Genomic DNA, 17,862 nt, shown 5'->3' with positions numbered 1-17,862 from the left:
AGTTGTGTGTAATATAAAGTAGTATAGCCCTTTTAATATTTTAATATAATAGTTTTTTATAGTTGATATATAAATGTATAAGCGTTTTTAATAGTGTATAAATAAAGTAGTAAAGCACGTTTTAATAGTTGTGTATATATAAGTAGTATAGCATGTTTTTTATGTTGTATAAATAAGTAGTATGCATGTTTAAGTTGTGTATATACACTGCTCAAAAAAATAAAGGGAACACTTAAAAACACAATGTAACTCCAAGTCAATCACACTTCTATGAAATCAAACTGTCAAACTGTCCACTTGCACATTTGTGGCCTGCTGGAGGTCATTTTGCAGGGCTCTGGCAGTGCCTCCTTGCCGCACGGAGGTACGGTCCTGCTGCTGGTTGTTGCCCTCCTACGGCCTCCTCCACGTCTCCTGATGTACTGGCCGTCTCTGGTAGCGCCCCATGCTCTGGACACTACGCTGACAGACACAGCAAACCTTTTTGCCAAGCCGCCATTGATGTGCCATCCTGGATGAACTGCACTACCTGAGCCACTTGTGTGGTTGTAGACTCCCTATTGCTCCACCTAGAGTGAGAGCACCGCCAGCATTCAAAATGACCAAAACATCAGCCAGGAAGCATAGAACTGAGAATGTCTGTGGTCACCACCTGCACGAATCACTCCTTTTTTGGGTTGGTCTTGCTAATTGCCTATAATTTCCACCTTTTGTCTATTCCATTGTACAACACAGCATGTGAAATTATTGTCAATTCAGTGTTGCTTCCTAAGTGGACATTGATTTCACAGAAGTGTGATTGACTTGGAGTATTTGTTTAAGTTTCCCTTTATTTTTTTGAGCAGTATGTATAGTATATTTTAGTTGATATATTGTTAACGCCGTTTTTAATAGTCTAGTATAAAAATGTGTTAAGCACGTTTTTTTTATTAACGTCGTATTGGTTTTAATGTCTGTATACTAAGAGTATCAGCACACATTTTAATATTGGAAGAATTTAGTAGTATACAGCACGCTTTTATATTGGTAGATATAAATAGTTATATTTTTAGCTTTTATTAAAAAGTATCAAGCACGTTATTTACTATTGTAATAATAAGTAGTGTAGACGTTATAGTCTCTATATGTAGTGTAAGCACGTTTTTAATAGTTGTATAAATAAAGTAGTATAAGCACGTTTTTAATAGTTGTATAAATAAAGTAGTATAAGCCCATTTTAAATGTTGTGTGTATATATAAAGTAGTATAAGCATGTTTTTAATAGTTGTATAAAGTAGTATAAGCACGGTTTAATAGTTGTATAAATAAAGTAGTATAAGCACGTTTTTAATAGTTGTATAAATAAAGTAGTATAAGCCCATTTTAAATGTTGTGTATATATAAAGTAGTATAAGCATGTTTTTAATAGTTGTATAAAGTAGTATAAGCACGGTTTAATAGTTGTATAAATAAAGTAGTGTAAGCACGTTTTTAATTGTGAGCGAGAGCTGAGTCTTTCCCCCTCAATGCTCATCCCAGAACCCACAGCATTTCACACACTGTCCAATCTCCCAGTCTCATTTAGCACACTATCCAATCTCCCAGTCTCATTTAGCACACTATCCAATATCCCAGTCTCATTTAGCACACTATCCAATATCCCAGTCTCATTTAGCACACTGTCCAATCTTCCAGTCTCATTTAGCACACTGTCCAGTCTCATTTAGCACACTGTCCAGTCTCATTTAGCACACTGTCCAGTCTCATTTAGCACACTGTCCAATCTTCCAGTCTCATTTAGCACACTGTCCAATCTTCCAGTGTCATTTAGCACACTGTCCAATCTTCCAGTGTCATTTAGCACACTGTCCAATCTGCATATTGAGTACTGCTGTCAATTAATTGCTTGGCATGGAGTCTATTCTGCACCCTCTGGGCACGTTGTGTGTGTGTCTCTCTCTGTCTCTCTCTGTCTCTCTCTGTCTCTCTCTGTGTCTCTCTGTGTCTCTCTGTGTCTCTCTGTGTCTCTGTGTCTCTGTGTCTCTGTGTCTCTCTGTGTCTCTCTGTGTCTCTCTCTCTGTCTCTCTCTCTGTCTCTCTCTCTCTCTCTCTCTCTCTCTCTCTAAAACCCCATAGGGATAGCACAAACGGGCATCAGCTCCAAACCTTTAGTTAGAAAACATAATCATTCCATTACACTAGGTCAGGGATGTGCAACTCCAGTCATCGGGGGCCGGAGTGGGGTCTCACTGTTCCCACATCCCTAGTAAACACAGCTGATTAAACTAACTGCATTCTTAACTAAAGATGATGATTAGTTGATTATTGGAGTCAGGTGTGTTAGCTGAGGCAAAAGTGTGACACCAACCAGTTGCTCATCCCGGCACTAGGTGGCGCTCTGCTATCCACCCTATATGTTCTTCAAGTCCTTTCAGTCTGACAGCCATGCCTTTCCCTCCCGTCCCTGTTGGACTGACCAGACCACAGTATAGACCACAGGCTTTGTTAACAAGAGAAGTTGAGGTCACCATGCCGCCACCCACTTCATTTGATCTTTTCATATTCTCTCAGAACAACACCTACTTCAGGGTTTCTTAACCCTCTCCTCGGGGGGGGGGGGGATGTCTGTTAGACATGACTATATTCACAATTAGTCAAATGCTTATTAAAAATATATTATAATCCTGCCACCTCTCTGTCCCCTTCTCACTGTCTCTCCTCAAACTTCTCTCTCCCCAATGCTTGATCTTTCCCTTCCTCTTTCAGTTTTCATTATTCACTCACTCACTCACTCACTCACTCACTCACTCACTCACTCACTCACTCACTCACTCACTCACTCACTCACTCACTCACTCACTCACTCACTCGGTGAGGGCTGGGGTTGGCATTGATCAGTGTAACCAAGTCTAGATGCCAGTCAGGGAACTGGGCTAGCATATGTCTATGTAAGTCATGTCTCAGTGTTGTAGATCCAGGACTGCTGATTGGCTGTGACCCACATGGACACCCTGGTTACCGAGAAGGAGCTGTCCGTCAGGTTGTCACGGTGACCTTGAGGAGGGTTCCATCACTGTGAAGCTCTATCTGTTTTCTATAATCAGCAACACCTCCATCACTCCTCTCATCAGCCTCTCTCCACTCCTCTTCTCTCATCTTCTATGGCCCTTCTATTCTCCTCTCTTCCCTCTCGTTGCTGCTGAACTTTGAACTGTGCTTCTGTCTGCACTGCAGAGTCCCTGACTGACTGTGTCCTTGGTGATGAAGGGACTGAGACGAGGGTTGTTCGATCAGAAGTCCGTTTCAAAGCAGGGGGTGGTTGTGTTAATTAGCTCCAGTGAAGGACAGTGAGGTTGAGTCTATTGGCCTGAGGCTTTGTCATCAAGAGGGAAGTATGTTTAAATTCATAAAGAAAGAAACTTCAACTTGAATGATTACCACTGTTTTGTACGTTGATCTCCCCTAAAACCTATGAGCTGCAGTGTTCAGCCATTCACATATCCACACAGGAACTGTTAGTGAGTGAGAGAGACAGCAGAAATCCACTGGGATCCTGTGCTGATGGGGCTTCATATTCTATAACACACACACCCTCACACACACCTAGACTCTCCTCCATTGTCGCCATTCATTTCCATTGTAATGAATGTAGATTCTTCAGTTAATTCACACAAGGCAGTAGGGTTTATTCATCCACGATGGAGCATGGAGGGAATACAGGGAGCATTATTAATGGAGGGAGGGAGGGAACATGAAAGAGAATCAATGCTTTTTCATAAGCGCCGCTCCAGTTGAGGCTCTGTAGACAGCCTGAGACACTGTGTGTGTGTGTGTGTGTGTGTGTGTGTGTGTGTTAGAATATGACGCCCCATCAGTAGTCCATCAGAACAGGATCCCAGTGGATTTCTGCTGTCTCTCTCATCACTAGCAGTTCAATCAGAGGTGAGAATAGGAGGAGGGAGATGGAGAAAGAGGGATCATTTCAACAGCTGTACTGCAGATGAGAGCGACATTCAGATGCCTCTACTGCAGATGTACAGAGTGATGTTCAACCAGATAATAAGTGAGTGGAGTGTAATGTATATTCAGGGATCACAAGCAGCTCATTACCAACGCCCAAGGCTTTGGCTGTTCAGTAGAGATGGTAGACATGTCGACAGGGGACTGTACCCTACAGCTAAGCTGCCTTACTCCTTCACCCTCTCTCCCCCCTCTTTTCGTTCTCTCTCTCTCCCCTGTCTATTTTTGTTCTCTCTCTTCATCTCTCTCGCTCCTGTCTTGCGTCTCACGCTGGCTGTCAGCCCCGCAGGTGCTCTGTCTCTCAGCTGCAAAGCCTCCTGGGAAATCAGCCTAGTGTGACAGATCTGGTTTGTAACTGGATTGGCTCCTGAGTGTGAGTTAAACCGGGATAGAGAGAGAGATGGAAAGAGGGAGTGACAGATTAAGAGAAGTTTAGGATTGAAAATTGGTTTTGAGGTCAAAGGAACATTTTGTGTGTGTGAACACGGCTTGGCATAGTTTCCCTAGTAACAGAGTACATCTGCAATGGAATCAGAGTGCTATGTAACCAATAAGGATGCAGCGAGGCTGGAGCTTCACTGCATGTTAAACAGGCTGTCTATCGAGACGTGTGTTTGTATACTGTGCGCAATCCGACAAGGAGTTACGTGAACCCTGTTACCGAGCAAAGTCTAGTGATGCTGAGCTACATGGCTGTGTGTGTTTGTCAGTGTTGGGGAATCCACTCTGAAAATATAGTTGACCAATTATTTCTCACAGGAAAAAGTTAAGCTACGCTAAAGTTACCCTTAGGACAAATAGTTTACTTAACTAAAGTTACGTTGAAAAAGTAGTTCACAACATCAAAACTATTTTGGGAAATTGACATATCTGAATCTCAAATGTCATGGACTAGAAATTGCCTGGCAGATCCCTCTGGAGTCAGATGTTAACAGAATATAGAATTTAACCTATTAAACACAAGAACTGGTCTGATGCTGGAAAAATTGTGCGTAGTTCAAGTCATTAGCTACACGGCAAAGAAAGTGAACTACTGAAAACACTACCAAGATTTGAATATTGTTCAATTACCAAGCTACTGCAAAATGTTGTTAAATGAATAGTTGAAACTAAATGTAGTCCACTACTCCCCAACACTGGTGTGTGTGTGTGTGTGTGTGTGTGTGTGTGTGTGTGTGTGTGTGTGTGTGTGTGTGTGTGTGAGTGTGTGAGAAACGACAGAGTGAAACAATAAAGGCAGTGTTAGAAAGAGGGGGACATCAAACAACCCTGCACTGCATGCTGGGAGAGAGAGGGCCAAGACCTTGACTCAACCACTCACACATTGTATGGATAGATTCACCTTCCTCTGCTGTATAAAAATACTGCATTGCCCTTGGCTCGCTTGTCATCTATATGATATAAGATATGAGAGGCGCACTGTGAGAACGAGAAATTTAGACCGGGTCAGGAGGTTAATCCTGATGTGAATTGAGTGGGAAGGTTTCTGAAAACAACCTTACTCAGCAGAGAAGGAACAACCGAGCTTAGAAAGAATGAGGTGTGTGTCCGTCTCTGCAGGGAGCAGACACCTGAGGTTTTGGATGATTGAAATGTCTGCCCCATACCCCAGGAAACCTACGCCCAGTCAAGTGTGTAATAGGCTTTTTGAGTCGTGTTTTTCTTCATTGTGTGTGTGTGTGTGTGTGTCAAACCAAACTGAGTGCCTCTTCTTGTCCTTTCCCACAGCTCTCCTGTACAAGCCGATTGACCGTGTGACCAGAAGTACGCTGGTTCTTCATGTGAGGACTCACACACACACCAGTACATTGTCCGTCCCGACTAGCATGCGATAGATCCATGAAGGATTCCTGATCTCACCCAGAGACAAATGACGAGATTGAATTAGAGACTGCAACGTAGAGATAGATTGAATAGATAGGACAGGATCAATACTTATCAAGGATTAAGAGTTAGTGCTGTCGTGAGACACATAGTGATGGGGCTGGGTAGAATCTCTCTAGAAAGCCCCGCAGGTCATTAAGATGCAGCATGGTTCTGTATCCACCTGCAATGTCAAACCCTGCCTGCTGCCGTTTATAGTAAGTGTTCCGTTCCATTTGCCAAGCCTATACCTTTCCTCTGCGCTGTCCATCAAAATGACATGCTGTTATAAACAATAGGCGCTAATTTGATGGGCTACAACCAAGTGGAAAGTGAAAACCGCTAACAGAGGAAGCGGAGATGACTAGACCTGTCCTCCAGTCTAGCTTCCAATGCATTTCATGAATATGTTTTCCATAAAGCTAGTGGAGCTGTGACTAAACAAAGACCAGTTGGTTTGGTACAAAGGTAAGAGCAGATCACGCAAACACACAATGGGCCCATATTCCATATTTAGTGCACTACTTTTCAATAGTGTTTGCCCAGGTCCCATAGTGCACTATATAGGGAATAGGGTGCCATTTGGGACACGGACGCTGACAGACGGTGAAAGTTACTGTGTTCTTTTCTCTTAATGACGTACGAAGACGGGTAGTGTACTATACCGCTGACATCAACTCAAGCCTTCTAGAGCTTGTCAGAATACATTCACCGAGGTGTGCTGACGAGGTATAAATCAGGCAACGGAAAAGAGATGGGCTTTTCTTTCACACGCTCCTCTGAAAAAAGGAACTTAGTTACGCTGAGAATAAGGTATTTGCAATGTGGAAGCAGATTGTCTCAGCCGTTTCTTAGGTAGCACTTTAAAAATAACTTCATTAGTTACGCCCAAAGTAGAGACTCTCATATGCTTTAATTAGAGGAAAATATGTGGCACAAAACCCAGCCAAGCATCCAAATAGTCCAATTCATCAACACAGGTTTAAAAACACATGCACAGTGACTGTCCATAGACATTTCATTTTAATGGAGGGGGTTCTCTCTGTTTTGGGATGGGGGTCCCTGTGGCCATTTGAGAGTTGCATTCCCAGTGTGTTTAATATCTAATGGTCTCTTGCTCTGTGTGTTATTGTAGGACCTGCTGAAGCACACCCCTAAGGACCACCCAGACTTCCCCCTGCTGCAGGACGCTCTGAGGATCTCCCAGAACTTCCTGTCTTCCATCAACGAAGAGATTGACCCCCGCAGGACAGCCGTCACCACGCCTAAGGGAGAGGTGGGGTGACACACACACACACACCATTTTAATAGACTTCTTTATACTTTTCAGAACTTCTTGTTGTAACCTTGGGGAAGTGTGCCAATGCATTTGTGAAATGTGTTTTGAGGTCAGAGAGAAACCCACAGTCTCTCTCCTTTCCTCCTACCCCCACATCCTCAATCTCTTCATTACCAGATTCCTCTCTCTTCCTCCCTCTCGATCGCCCTCTCTCTAGCTCCCTCTCTCTCTAGCATCTTTTGATCTTTTCCCTCTCTCTCTCTCTCTCTCTCTCCCAGCATGCAATGCAGGGTTGTTTGATGTCCCCCTCTTTCCAACACTGCCTTTATTGTTTCATTCTGTCCTTTTCTGCATGTCAGCCTTTTCTCCTCTTAATGCTTCTCTCTCTGAGTATATCCTTTCCTTCCTTCCTCTATCCCACTATCTCCCCCTTGCGCTTTACCTCTCCTCCTTTCTCCCTCCATCTCTCTCTCCCCCCTCTCTTCAGCTATCCTCCCTCCATCTCTCTCTCCCGTCATCTCTTCCTCTCTATCCGTTTTCCATTCAGTCAGCTCAGTTCTTAACCTCCCAGTCATCTCTCCATTCGTTACAGTCTGTCTGTTACCAGTTAAATGAAAATCTCTCTCTGCCCTCTTTGGCTCAGGCTTTCCTGATTTACTCCAGTTCGTGTTTAGCTCTGCCTTATTTTAGCTTTCCTAGTTGGCTCTCCAGAGATGGACAGATACAGAGCGAGAGAGAGGGGGAGCGTTTCAAGTTCTGAGTGGCTTATTTTAGCTGATGATTATCTTGCTGCAACACCGCCATCATTGACAATGTAAAAGACATATAAAATATAGACAACAAGGGCCTCTCAGGTGGCACGGGAGACTCTGGGTTTGAGCCCAGGCTCTGTCGCAGCCGGCCGCGACCAGGAGGTCCATGGGGCGACGCACAATTGGCCCAGCGTCGTCCGGGTTAGGGAGGGTTTGGCTGGTAGGGATATCCTTGTCTCATCGCGCACTAGCGACTCCTGTGGCGTGCCGGGCGCAGTGCACACTGACACAGTCGCCAGGTGTACGTTGTTTCCTCCGACACATTGGTGCGGCTGGCTTCCGGGTTGGATGCGCGCTGTGTTAAAAAGCAGTGTGGCTTGGTTGTGTTTCGGAGGACGCATGGCTCTCGACCTTCGTCTCTCCCGAGCCCGTACGGGAGTTGTAGCGATGAGACAAGACAGTAACTACTAACAATTGGATACCACGAAATTGGGGAGAAAAAGAGGGTAGAACTTTAAAAAATAAAATAATAATATATAGACAACAAGCGAGTTCTTTCATATTGCTGAACCCTGACCTATACCTTCTACAGTATATCCTGACGGGAAGTGAATGTTTACGGCTAGGCTAGTTGCCCCGTGCTGGGCGTGCCACAGGAAGTGATGCCGTTTCTCTCCCTGGTAGGCTCGTCAGCTGGTGAAGGATGGTTTCCTGGTGGAGGTGTCAGAGGGCTCCAGGAAGCTGCGTCACGTCTTCCTCTTCACAGACTTGCTGCTCTGTGCCAAGATGAAGAAGACCTCCGCAGGGTAGGTTAACTCTCACAGAGCATCATCACAAACACATGCACATTCAGCTATGTACAATACCCACTGTGGTATTCACTGTGCCTAAACGTAGATCATACACTCTGAGTGGTCTCCAGTGTTATATGCTCCTACCATGTCAGTTCTGATGTGTCTGTGATATTAAACAGTGTATCAGGATGAATGACAGTCCTGCTCCAAAGGGATTTTCTTTTTCACTGCTATTATTATTTCCTCCATTTGAAGTATTCTCTGATGTTATAAAAAAAAAAAAGGAAGACTATTAATAGCAAATGTGAATGTAGTCACACGTGATGCCTTTGGTGCTGCAGACCAGACCCCCCCCCAATTTAAAAATACATTTACTCAAGCCCCGTGGTTGGATGTTTGCCTTTCTGTAGACTATTGTGGAGAAATGATTTAGAATAGTGATTAGAGGGCTCGTATAGGGCTGAATATTAACACATTGCCGTAGTGGATGTATGGATGTTGGGAAATGTATTACAATCTGGTCTCAATCTGGTGCTTGGGCCTGAGGCTGTGTGTGTGTGTGTGTGTGTGTGTGTGTAAATTGGGAATGACAGCATACACGGCCGTAGATTAAGTGTTTAATTTAAAGGATTGCCTCCAATGACATGGTTACTGTTGTTGGCGTGATTGGGGCTCATTGTGATTGACAGTCGCTGCTGTTCCTCTACCTCACAGTGTGAAGGACACACAGACAACTACCGTTGTCATGGTTACCACCAGTCTGTAAATCACTCTGTTATGGTCTCTAGCTTTAGCGGTCTGTCGTTGTGTCCCAAATGGCATCCTATTCTCTATATAGTCCACTATGGGGTCAAGAGTAGTGAGCTACATAGGGAATAGGGTGGCATTTCAAATCAGATGTTATTGGTCACATACATATGGTTAGCAGATGTTATTGGTCACATACATATGGTTAGCAGATGTTATTGGTCACATACATATGGTTAGCACCAGATGTATTGCGTACATACATATGGTTAGCAGATGTTATTGGTCACATACTATGGTTAGGCAGATGTTATTCGGTCACATACATATGGTTAGCAAATGTTATTGGTCACATACATATGGTTAGCAGATGTTTATTGGTCACATACATATGGTTAGCAAATGTTATTGTCACATACATATGGTTAGCAGATGTTATTGGTCACATACATATGGTTAGCAGATGTTATTGGTCACATACAATATGGTTAGCAGATGTTATTGGTCACATACATATGGTTAGCAGATGTTATTGGTCACTACATATGGTTAGCAGATGTTATTGGTCACACACATATGGTTATCAGATGTTATTGGTCACATACATATGGTTAGCAGATGTTATTGGTCAATACATATGGTTAGCAGATGTTATTGGTCACATACATAGGTTAGCAGTGTTATTGGTCAAACACATATGGTTATCAGATGTTATTGGTCACATACATATGGTTAGCAGATGTTATGGTCACATACATATGGTTAGCAGATGTTATTGGTCACATACATATGGTTAGCAGATGTTATTGGTCACATACATATGGTTAGCAGATGTTATTGGTCACACATATGGTTAGCAGATGTTATTGTCACATACATATGGTTAGCAGATGTTTTGGTCACATACATATGGTTAGCAAATGTTATTGGTCACATACATATGGTTAGCAGATGTTATTGGTCACATACATATGGTTTAGCAGATGTTATTGGTCACATACATATGGTTAGCAGATGGTTATTGGTACATACATATGGTTAGCAGATGTTATTGTTCACATACAATATGGCTACGCAGATGTTTATTGGTCACATACATATGGTTAGCAGATGTTATTGGTCACATACATATGGTTAGCAAATGTTATTGGTCACATACATATGGTTAGCAGATGTTATTGCGGATGTAGTGAAATGCTTGTGTTCCTAGCTCCAACAGTGCAGTAGTATCTAACAATTCACAATACACACAAATTTAAAAGTAAAAGAACGGAATTAAGAAATATTGAAATATTAGGACGAGCAATGTCGGAGTGGCATTGACTAAAATGCAATAGAATAGAATACAGTATATACGTATGAAATTAGTAAAGCAGTATGTAAACATTATTAAAGTGATTAGTGTTCCATTATTAAAGTGGCCTGTGATTCCATGTCTATGTATATAGGGCAGCAGCCTCTAAGGTGCAGGGTTGAGTAACCGGGTGGTAGCCGGCTAGTGATGGCTGTTTAACAGTCTGATGGCCTTGAGATAGAAGGTGTTTTTCAGTCTCTCTGTCCCAGCTTTGATGCACCTGTACTGTATTTGAGACACAGCCTACTGTATGTGTCCTCTGGTCTGGACTATAACACCATAGGATTAGGCCAACAGCCTATTAAAACACGCTATCCAGCTGATAGCTAACCATCAGTATTAACTCACTGAGAAACCTGAATCCCATTCAATCCCTCTATCTCCACTCAATCATCATCGATTATTAATGTTTCTATAATGTTTAAATTGACTCCATAACCATAATTATTTTCCTACAGAATTGGTGTATAATATACCACCATTTCCCAATGTAGAGATGTAAATTAAGATGTAATCCATGTGATTATGGTAAACAAGGGCTGTGAAAAGCTCATTGGGGAGCATGAAAGTGCTGTGGACGGATGGGAGGAGATTAGATATGCAGATTTTATTCAACAGCAGCAGAGACAATCTTGGTCCCCCAATCAGCTCTACCTCGGTCTGTAATAGGGAGAGTGTTTATTAAGTAGACTCTAGATCATCTTAAAGTCTTATTGGGCATGTAAACAGTGTATGAATACAGATCCACACCTTAGAGACAACAGCATATAATACCCCATGGACCACTCTGAGACAAAGGGTTTGCTTACAAAGGGGGGGGGGGGTCTCACCCCGTATTAAGAAGGAGAGGAGGCCTTATAAAAAATTGAGGGATGTTTGCAGGCGAAAGAGGGGGTGAAGGTATATATTGGGATGATGAGAAACGAGAGGTATCTGCTGTCTCCGTCCCTCTATAGTACAATACTGACAAAACACTTATTTAACTAGCCAAAGAAAAATGATAATCTAAAACATGAAAGAGTCATACTACTATTTGTTTGTTTTTCAGTATTTTACTTTGGGGGTAAAAACAGGACATTTATTTTTCTTGTCATATTTCCCGTCATTTTAGATGAGGTTTGCACACATTTGGAGTTGTGATGTATTCCTGTGTTAATGAGTGTACGGTCCTGCCTCCAGGAATCATAATGATAATGAATGCTCGTTAGGGGGAATACAAAACATCTCTGACAACATTAGTGAGCATCTGTATAACCTAATGGATGTGCTGAACACGCATTTAGTTGTCTTTCTGAGTCTTTACTATGGGATCTCCTCACATCAAGCAATGTTTTCATACTACTAAACATAAGGAGTTATAGTAATAGGGGAGATATGTTTAAGTTATGAGCACAATGGAATATGGCTCAACAAAGACGGATGATATTGCATAAAGCAAGACAAATGGAAGACAATTAATTATATGGTGGGTATTGCCCTCCTTTACAGGGCCAATAGAAATATCTAAATATAACTGCGAGCCGCAATGAACGGGGTTCACAGGATGACAGAAAGGACACAAGATTTGTTACATGCTTCGTAAACAACAGGTGTAGACTAACAGTGAAATGCTTACTTACCGGCCCTTCCCAACAATGCAGAGAGAGGGAAAAAGAGAAATAATAAAAATAAATATACAATGATTAATGATAACCTGGCTATATACATGGCGTACCAGTACCGAGTTGATGTGCAGAGTTACAATGTAATTGAGGTATATAGTTCCTACATGATAGTGCTCACATTATCTATCTTCCTTTATGTGCAATCAGTGAAAGCATTACCATGTTTATCTCTCTATACCACAAGGATGGCGCAAGTGAAGTTTAGTCAAGTGCTGTAGGTTGGTACCGTGGCTAACTTTGAATGCAGAAACTAATCATTATCAAATTCATTAGAGGCTAATTTATTGAGTATGACTACCGATTTGGTATATAATCTGATGTATGGTTCATGAGAATATATTATAATGATTTAAAAAAACAAAACAAATTGTGCTAAGAATGAGGAAGATCTATCCTCATGGACCTTATGGGTTCTTGAGGCATATTTGTTCAGCATGAGGAAATGCCTAAATACAACGTTTCAAGTCTCTAGGTCAAATGTCGCGGCGGATATGAGGGTTTAAGTGAGACTGCTTATAACAGTGCCACCTATAGGCCAATCGGTGTCATTATTTTTTAACAAGTTACACATGGCCTCAAGTTTCTGTATGCCAAATAGTTTTTTTAAAGTTACTAATCTATGCTTGAGTTATTTGCCCATGTCAAAAAAGAAATCTAAGAATAACAATATTTTTACCAACTTCGCTGTGAACCCTAATTACAGTAGGTCCTCATTGTCTTTGTCCCTCCTGCCTCCTCTAAAATATATGTAAGATATCGAGCTCTCTCTCTCTCTCTCCACTCCTCTCCACTTTCCTCTGTAGGAGACACCAGCAGTATGAGTGTAAGTGGTACATCCCTCTTGCAGACCTGACCTTCCAGTTGCTGGATGACTCGGACGTCTTGCCCCATATCCAGGTGCTGCCTGAACACGAGATTGAGGAGATGAAGACCAAGATCTCTGTCATCAAGAGCGAGATCCAGAAGGAGAAGGTGATATATTATGTTTATTTAAATAGATTTTTTTATTTAGGCAGGTAAGTCTAAAAGAACAGATTTTCTTTTGATGTTGTATCCAGTACTGCTTTGTTTTAGACTCAAACTAAACCCAATAGTTGTAAATTGAGCCAAAATAGTGGTGATGCGGCCCTTCCTTTGCCTCCCACTCAGTGTCAGGCCAGGTCATGGTCAGCTGGCCATTAAGGCACTGGAGGAAGAGTGTCCTGCCCAGCCTGGCCGCCCCATTCTGGGCTGGTTTCCCTGGGTGTGTCTCTCCCTCCCTGGAGCCTTATGGTCTGTGTTTGTTTTACTCTCTCTCTCTATCAGAGGCTAGAACCAGCCTGCCTGCCTGGGTGATTAGGCTGGGTTCTTCTGGCTTTATCACTACTGTTGTTGTTATTGGAACAGTTCCTGTCATCGCTTCCACTCTTAGACTGGTCGACTGTAGACTAGAGATCTGTGACACACACACACACACACACACACACACACACACACACACACACACACACACACACACACACACACACACACACACACAAAGAGAAGGGGTCAACTTCCAGGTCATCTGGACAGAGTCAGCACGTCAGTGTGTGAATCACTTATATAGTACACCCATATGCATATACACAATACACCCCCTCACTGTATCTACACTCACAAACAGTTGGCCTACACTCAAGCTATCCCGTGGGAACTTTGTTAATTCTGATGAACTTGAGTACAGTGGAACAGCGATAGCCATCTACTTGTAGCTGTCATATAAACACAGGTCCTTAGAGGATGACTGTGTTCCCGGAGATCACCTTGTCCAGTTTCCCTTCAACTCTTTACCTCTTCAACACAATAGACTTATTTATGTCAGCCCTTTGTTGTCATTTGACTGTGGAAAGCCTTGGGAGTCCAGTAACCTAGAAACGGCATAGGTTTACAATTGATTTACATCCTTGGCTTTAGCTGCACGCTGCTTCTTTTCTTTCATCCACCAGCATCCAGCAGCAACCTCTACTTATTCTAATGGTTACTATACAGGACTGTATTTATTTCAACATCCAGTGATTCTTTCCATAGTAAATACCCGTTTAGGAGGTTTTGGAGAGCATAGTGCGAGTTTAATCAATTTAATCAACCAAATAAAATTGTATTTGTCACATGCTCTGAATACAGCAGAGTTCAAAAGTAAGCAACATTTTGAAAAATAAGGAAATAAGGAAGGCTATATACAAGGAGTACCAGAACCAAGTCAATGTGCAGGGGTATGAGGTAGTTGAGGTAATATGTACATGTAGGGGTAAAAGTGACTAGGCATAAATAATCAGGATCGATAATAAATCAGCACTATTACTCCTAGAGGTTTATGAATACAGGCCCTGTGCTTCCAGGTTGATACCAGACTGCTACAGTGGGTCATACAGTAGGGACTGACTGACTGCCCTAATCAGAGCCGGAAAAGGCTGATTGAACTGATTACAGCCACGGCATGGCCTGACTCTACTTCCTGGCAAGGGATGGGTTGGAGGAGGGTGTGTAGGAAGGGAGATTCTGGACAGCAAGGACGTAGAAATTCCTTGGAATAGTTATCAAGCATCACACTGTAAATTCTAGTGAACAAAATGTAGCTGTCATTTCCCCTGTTTACAAATGTCTCAGGAATACTAAATAATTATTCATGGTCAAACACACACGATACAATTCAGGTTTAGTTGATTGTACAGTGTGTTGGATTTTGTTGTGACACCAGTATAACAGGGCTTTTAAACTATATTCTTACAAGGGCCAGAATAAAAAAAAAAGTTAATTACATGGGATGTGGGACATTTTCCACATGCAATTATTCTTTGGAAGAACTGTATAAAAAAAGCAACGCACACACACCAATAAAGCACTTTTCATGAAATGTTGCTAAAAGTAATTATAAAAGAAGTGGAGGGCGCTCAACCAACTTGAGTCGAGGTGCAACCCAAAAATGTGATAATCATTAAACTCTCACTCACCATATTTTTTTTGTTACTATCGAAAGCTTCTTCAAAGTAATTAGGTAATTTTTTAATTATCTGAAAACTAAGCATCTCAATAAATAATACACAAAATACGGTACCAGTCAAAAGTTTGGACACACCTACTCATTCCAGGGTTTTTCTTTATTTTTATTATTTTCTACATTAATAATAATAGTTGTCGTGACATTGCTACCATTAATGCGATGGTGGCTATTCATCGAATAATTACTTACCACGTTCAATTATTATGCAATTAAAATCAATCATATAACAATTAATTAAGTAGTAATCTGGGGCACCACGGGAAAAGTTAATTTAACGCGTTACCGTTTCCCGAATTAACTCGAATATCTCGATATACTATCCTTCATCCATTAATCATTTGCTCCTATTTCAGTCTCATTCTGAACGTCGTAATATCCTTTGAATCTACACAAACCCAAGTCTTCATGATGAATCAGCTTAAACAAATTGGCTTAATTATTTATTTACTAACTAATGAAAAAATCACACAGAAATACATTAACACACACACACACAGGATAGATTATACATTGGGTATTAACATGATGCAATGAAAGTCCCTAGTGGACTTAGTAACATCACAAATTCGTAACGAATTCGACATGATGATTCTTTAAGTCCCCCCCCTAAACCATTTGACACATTCTTTATATTAGGAATATTGTTTCATTCTCCACTTTTGGATGTTTGCGTTTTGGCGGGAAGACTCCTTTGTTCCATGGAGGTTCTCTCCCTCAATACTGCATGGCCAGGAAGAGAACATCTGCCCGGTGTTTACGACCAGTCATGTAACTGGCCCGCCATGAGAGGGGTTGTTCAAACCTTTGCCTGGCTGGCATCTTTGATCCTCAGCCCATGAGGCCAAGTCATGACATAGGGAAGACATCAAAACTATGAAATATCACATATAGAATCATGAAGTAACTAAAAAGGTGTTAAACAATCAAAGTCTATTTTAGATGTTTGATTCTTCAAAGTAGTCACCCTTTGCCTTATTGACAGCTTTGCACACTCTTGGCATTCTCTCACCCAGCTTTATGAGGTAGTCACCTGGAATGCTTTTCCAACAGTCTTGAAGGAGTTCCCACATATGCTGAGCACTTGTTGGCTGCTTTTCCTTCACTCTGCGGTCCAACTCATCCCAAACCATCTGTTGGGTTGAGGTCAGGTGATTTTGGAGGCCAGGTCATCTGATGCAGCACTCAATCACTCTCCTTCTTGGTCAAATAGCCCTTACACAGCCTGGAGGTGTGTTTTGGGTCATTGTCCTGTTGAAAACAAATGATAGTCCCACTAAGCGCAAACCAGATGGGATGGCATATCGCTGCAGAATGCTGTGGTAGCCATGCTGGTTAAGTGTGCCTTGAATTATAAATAAATCACTGACAGTGTCACCAGCAAAGCAGCCCCACACCATCACACTTCCTCATCCATGTTTCACAGTGGGAACCACACACATGCAGAGATCATCTGTTCACCTACTCTGCGTCTCACAAAGACACGGCTGTTGGAACCAAAAATCTCAAATTTGGACCCATCAGACCAAAGCAGAGATTTCCACTGTCTAATGTCCATTGCTTGTGTTTCTTGGCCCAAGCAAGTCTCTTCTTATTATTGTTGTCCTTTAGCAGTAGTTTCTTTGCAGCAATTCAACGATGAAGGCCTGATTCACGCAGTCTCCTCTGAACAGTTGATGTTGATGTGTCTTACTTGAACTCTGTGAAGCATTTCTTTTTGCTGCAATCTGAGGTGCAGTTAATTGCCGATTTCTGAGGCTGGTAACTCTAATGAACGTATCCTCTACAGCAGAGGTAACTCTGGGTCTTCCTTTCCTGTGGCGGTCCTCACGAGAGCCAGTTTAATCATAGCGCTTGACGGTTTTTGCGACTGCACTTGAAGAAACTTTGAATGTTCTTGAAATTTTTCGCATTGATTGACCTTCATGTCTTAAAGTAATGATGGACTGTCATTTCTCTTTGCTTATTTGAGCTGTACTTGCCATAATATGGACTTGGTCTTTTACCAAGTAAATATATTCTGTATAGCAACACTACCTTGTCACAACACAATTGATTGTTCAAACGCACACCTGTTAATTGAAATGCCAAGTGTGCAAAGCTGTCATCAAGGCAAAGGGTGGCTACTTTTAAGAATCTCAAATATATATATTTTGATTTGTTTAATACTTTCTGGGTTACTACATTATTCCAAATGTGTTATTTCATAGTTTTGGAGAGGAAAAACAAAGGCACGTAGTATTCCTGAGAGTCGTAGCTTTCAGGAATGGGGTCATAATATTTTTTAGCTTAAACCGTTCAAACGCTAGAGCCAAATTCATATGAACAAAAAACAATAAACATGCAACACAGGCGCAAGAAAACTGCTAGACAAGCACACAATAGACAAGCA

The 17,862-nt window shown here is 41.9% G+C and overlaps 1 protein-coding gene across 2 annotated transcripts in view; it reads left to right on the top strand.

Moving 5' to 3' along the window:
• The window catches only part of abr (ABR activator of RhoGEF and GTPase), a 217,362-nt gene that overhangs the window by 124,138 nt on the left and 75,362 nt on the right, over positions 1–17,862 (top strand). For both annotated transcript variants that reach the window (XM_070449398.1, XM_024011125.2), the window contains 4 exons: positions 5,727–5,779; positions 6,997–7,137; positions 8,577–8,698; positions 13,255–13,423. In XM_070449398.1, the coding sequence (XP_070305499.1) occupies positions 5,727–5,779; positions 6,997–7,137; positions 8,577–8,698; positions 13,255–13,423 (485 nt within the window). The remainder of the gene's footprint in view (positions 1–5,726; positions 5,780–6,996; positions 7,138–8,576; positions 8,699–13,254; positions 13,424–17,862) is intronic.

This window comes from Salvelinus sp. IW2-2015, linkage group LG20 (assembly GCF_002910315.2).
Source record: "Salvelinus sp. IW2-2015 linkage group LG20, ASM291031v2, whole genome shotgun sequence".
NCBI lineage: Eukaryota > Metazoa > Chordata > Actinopteri > Salmoniformes > Salmonidae > Salvelinus > Salvelinus sp. IW2-2015.
The sequence above is the reverse complement of the archived record's forward strand: the minus strand, read 5'-3'. Positions and strand labels throughout refer to the sequence as shown.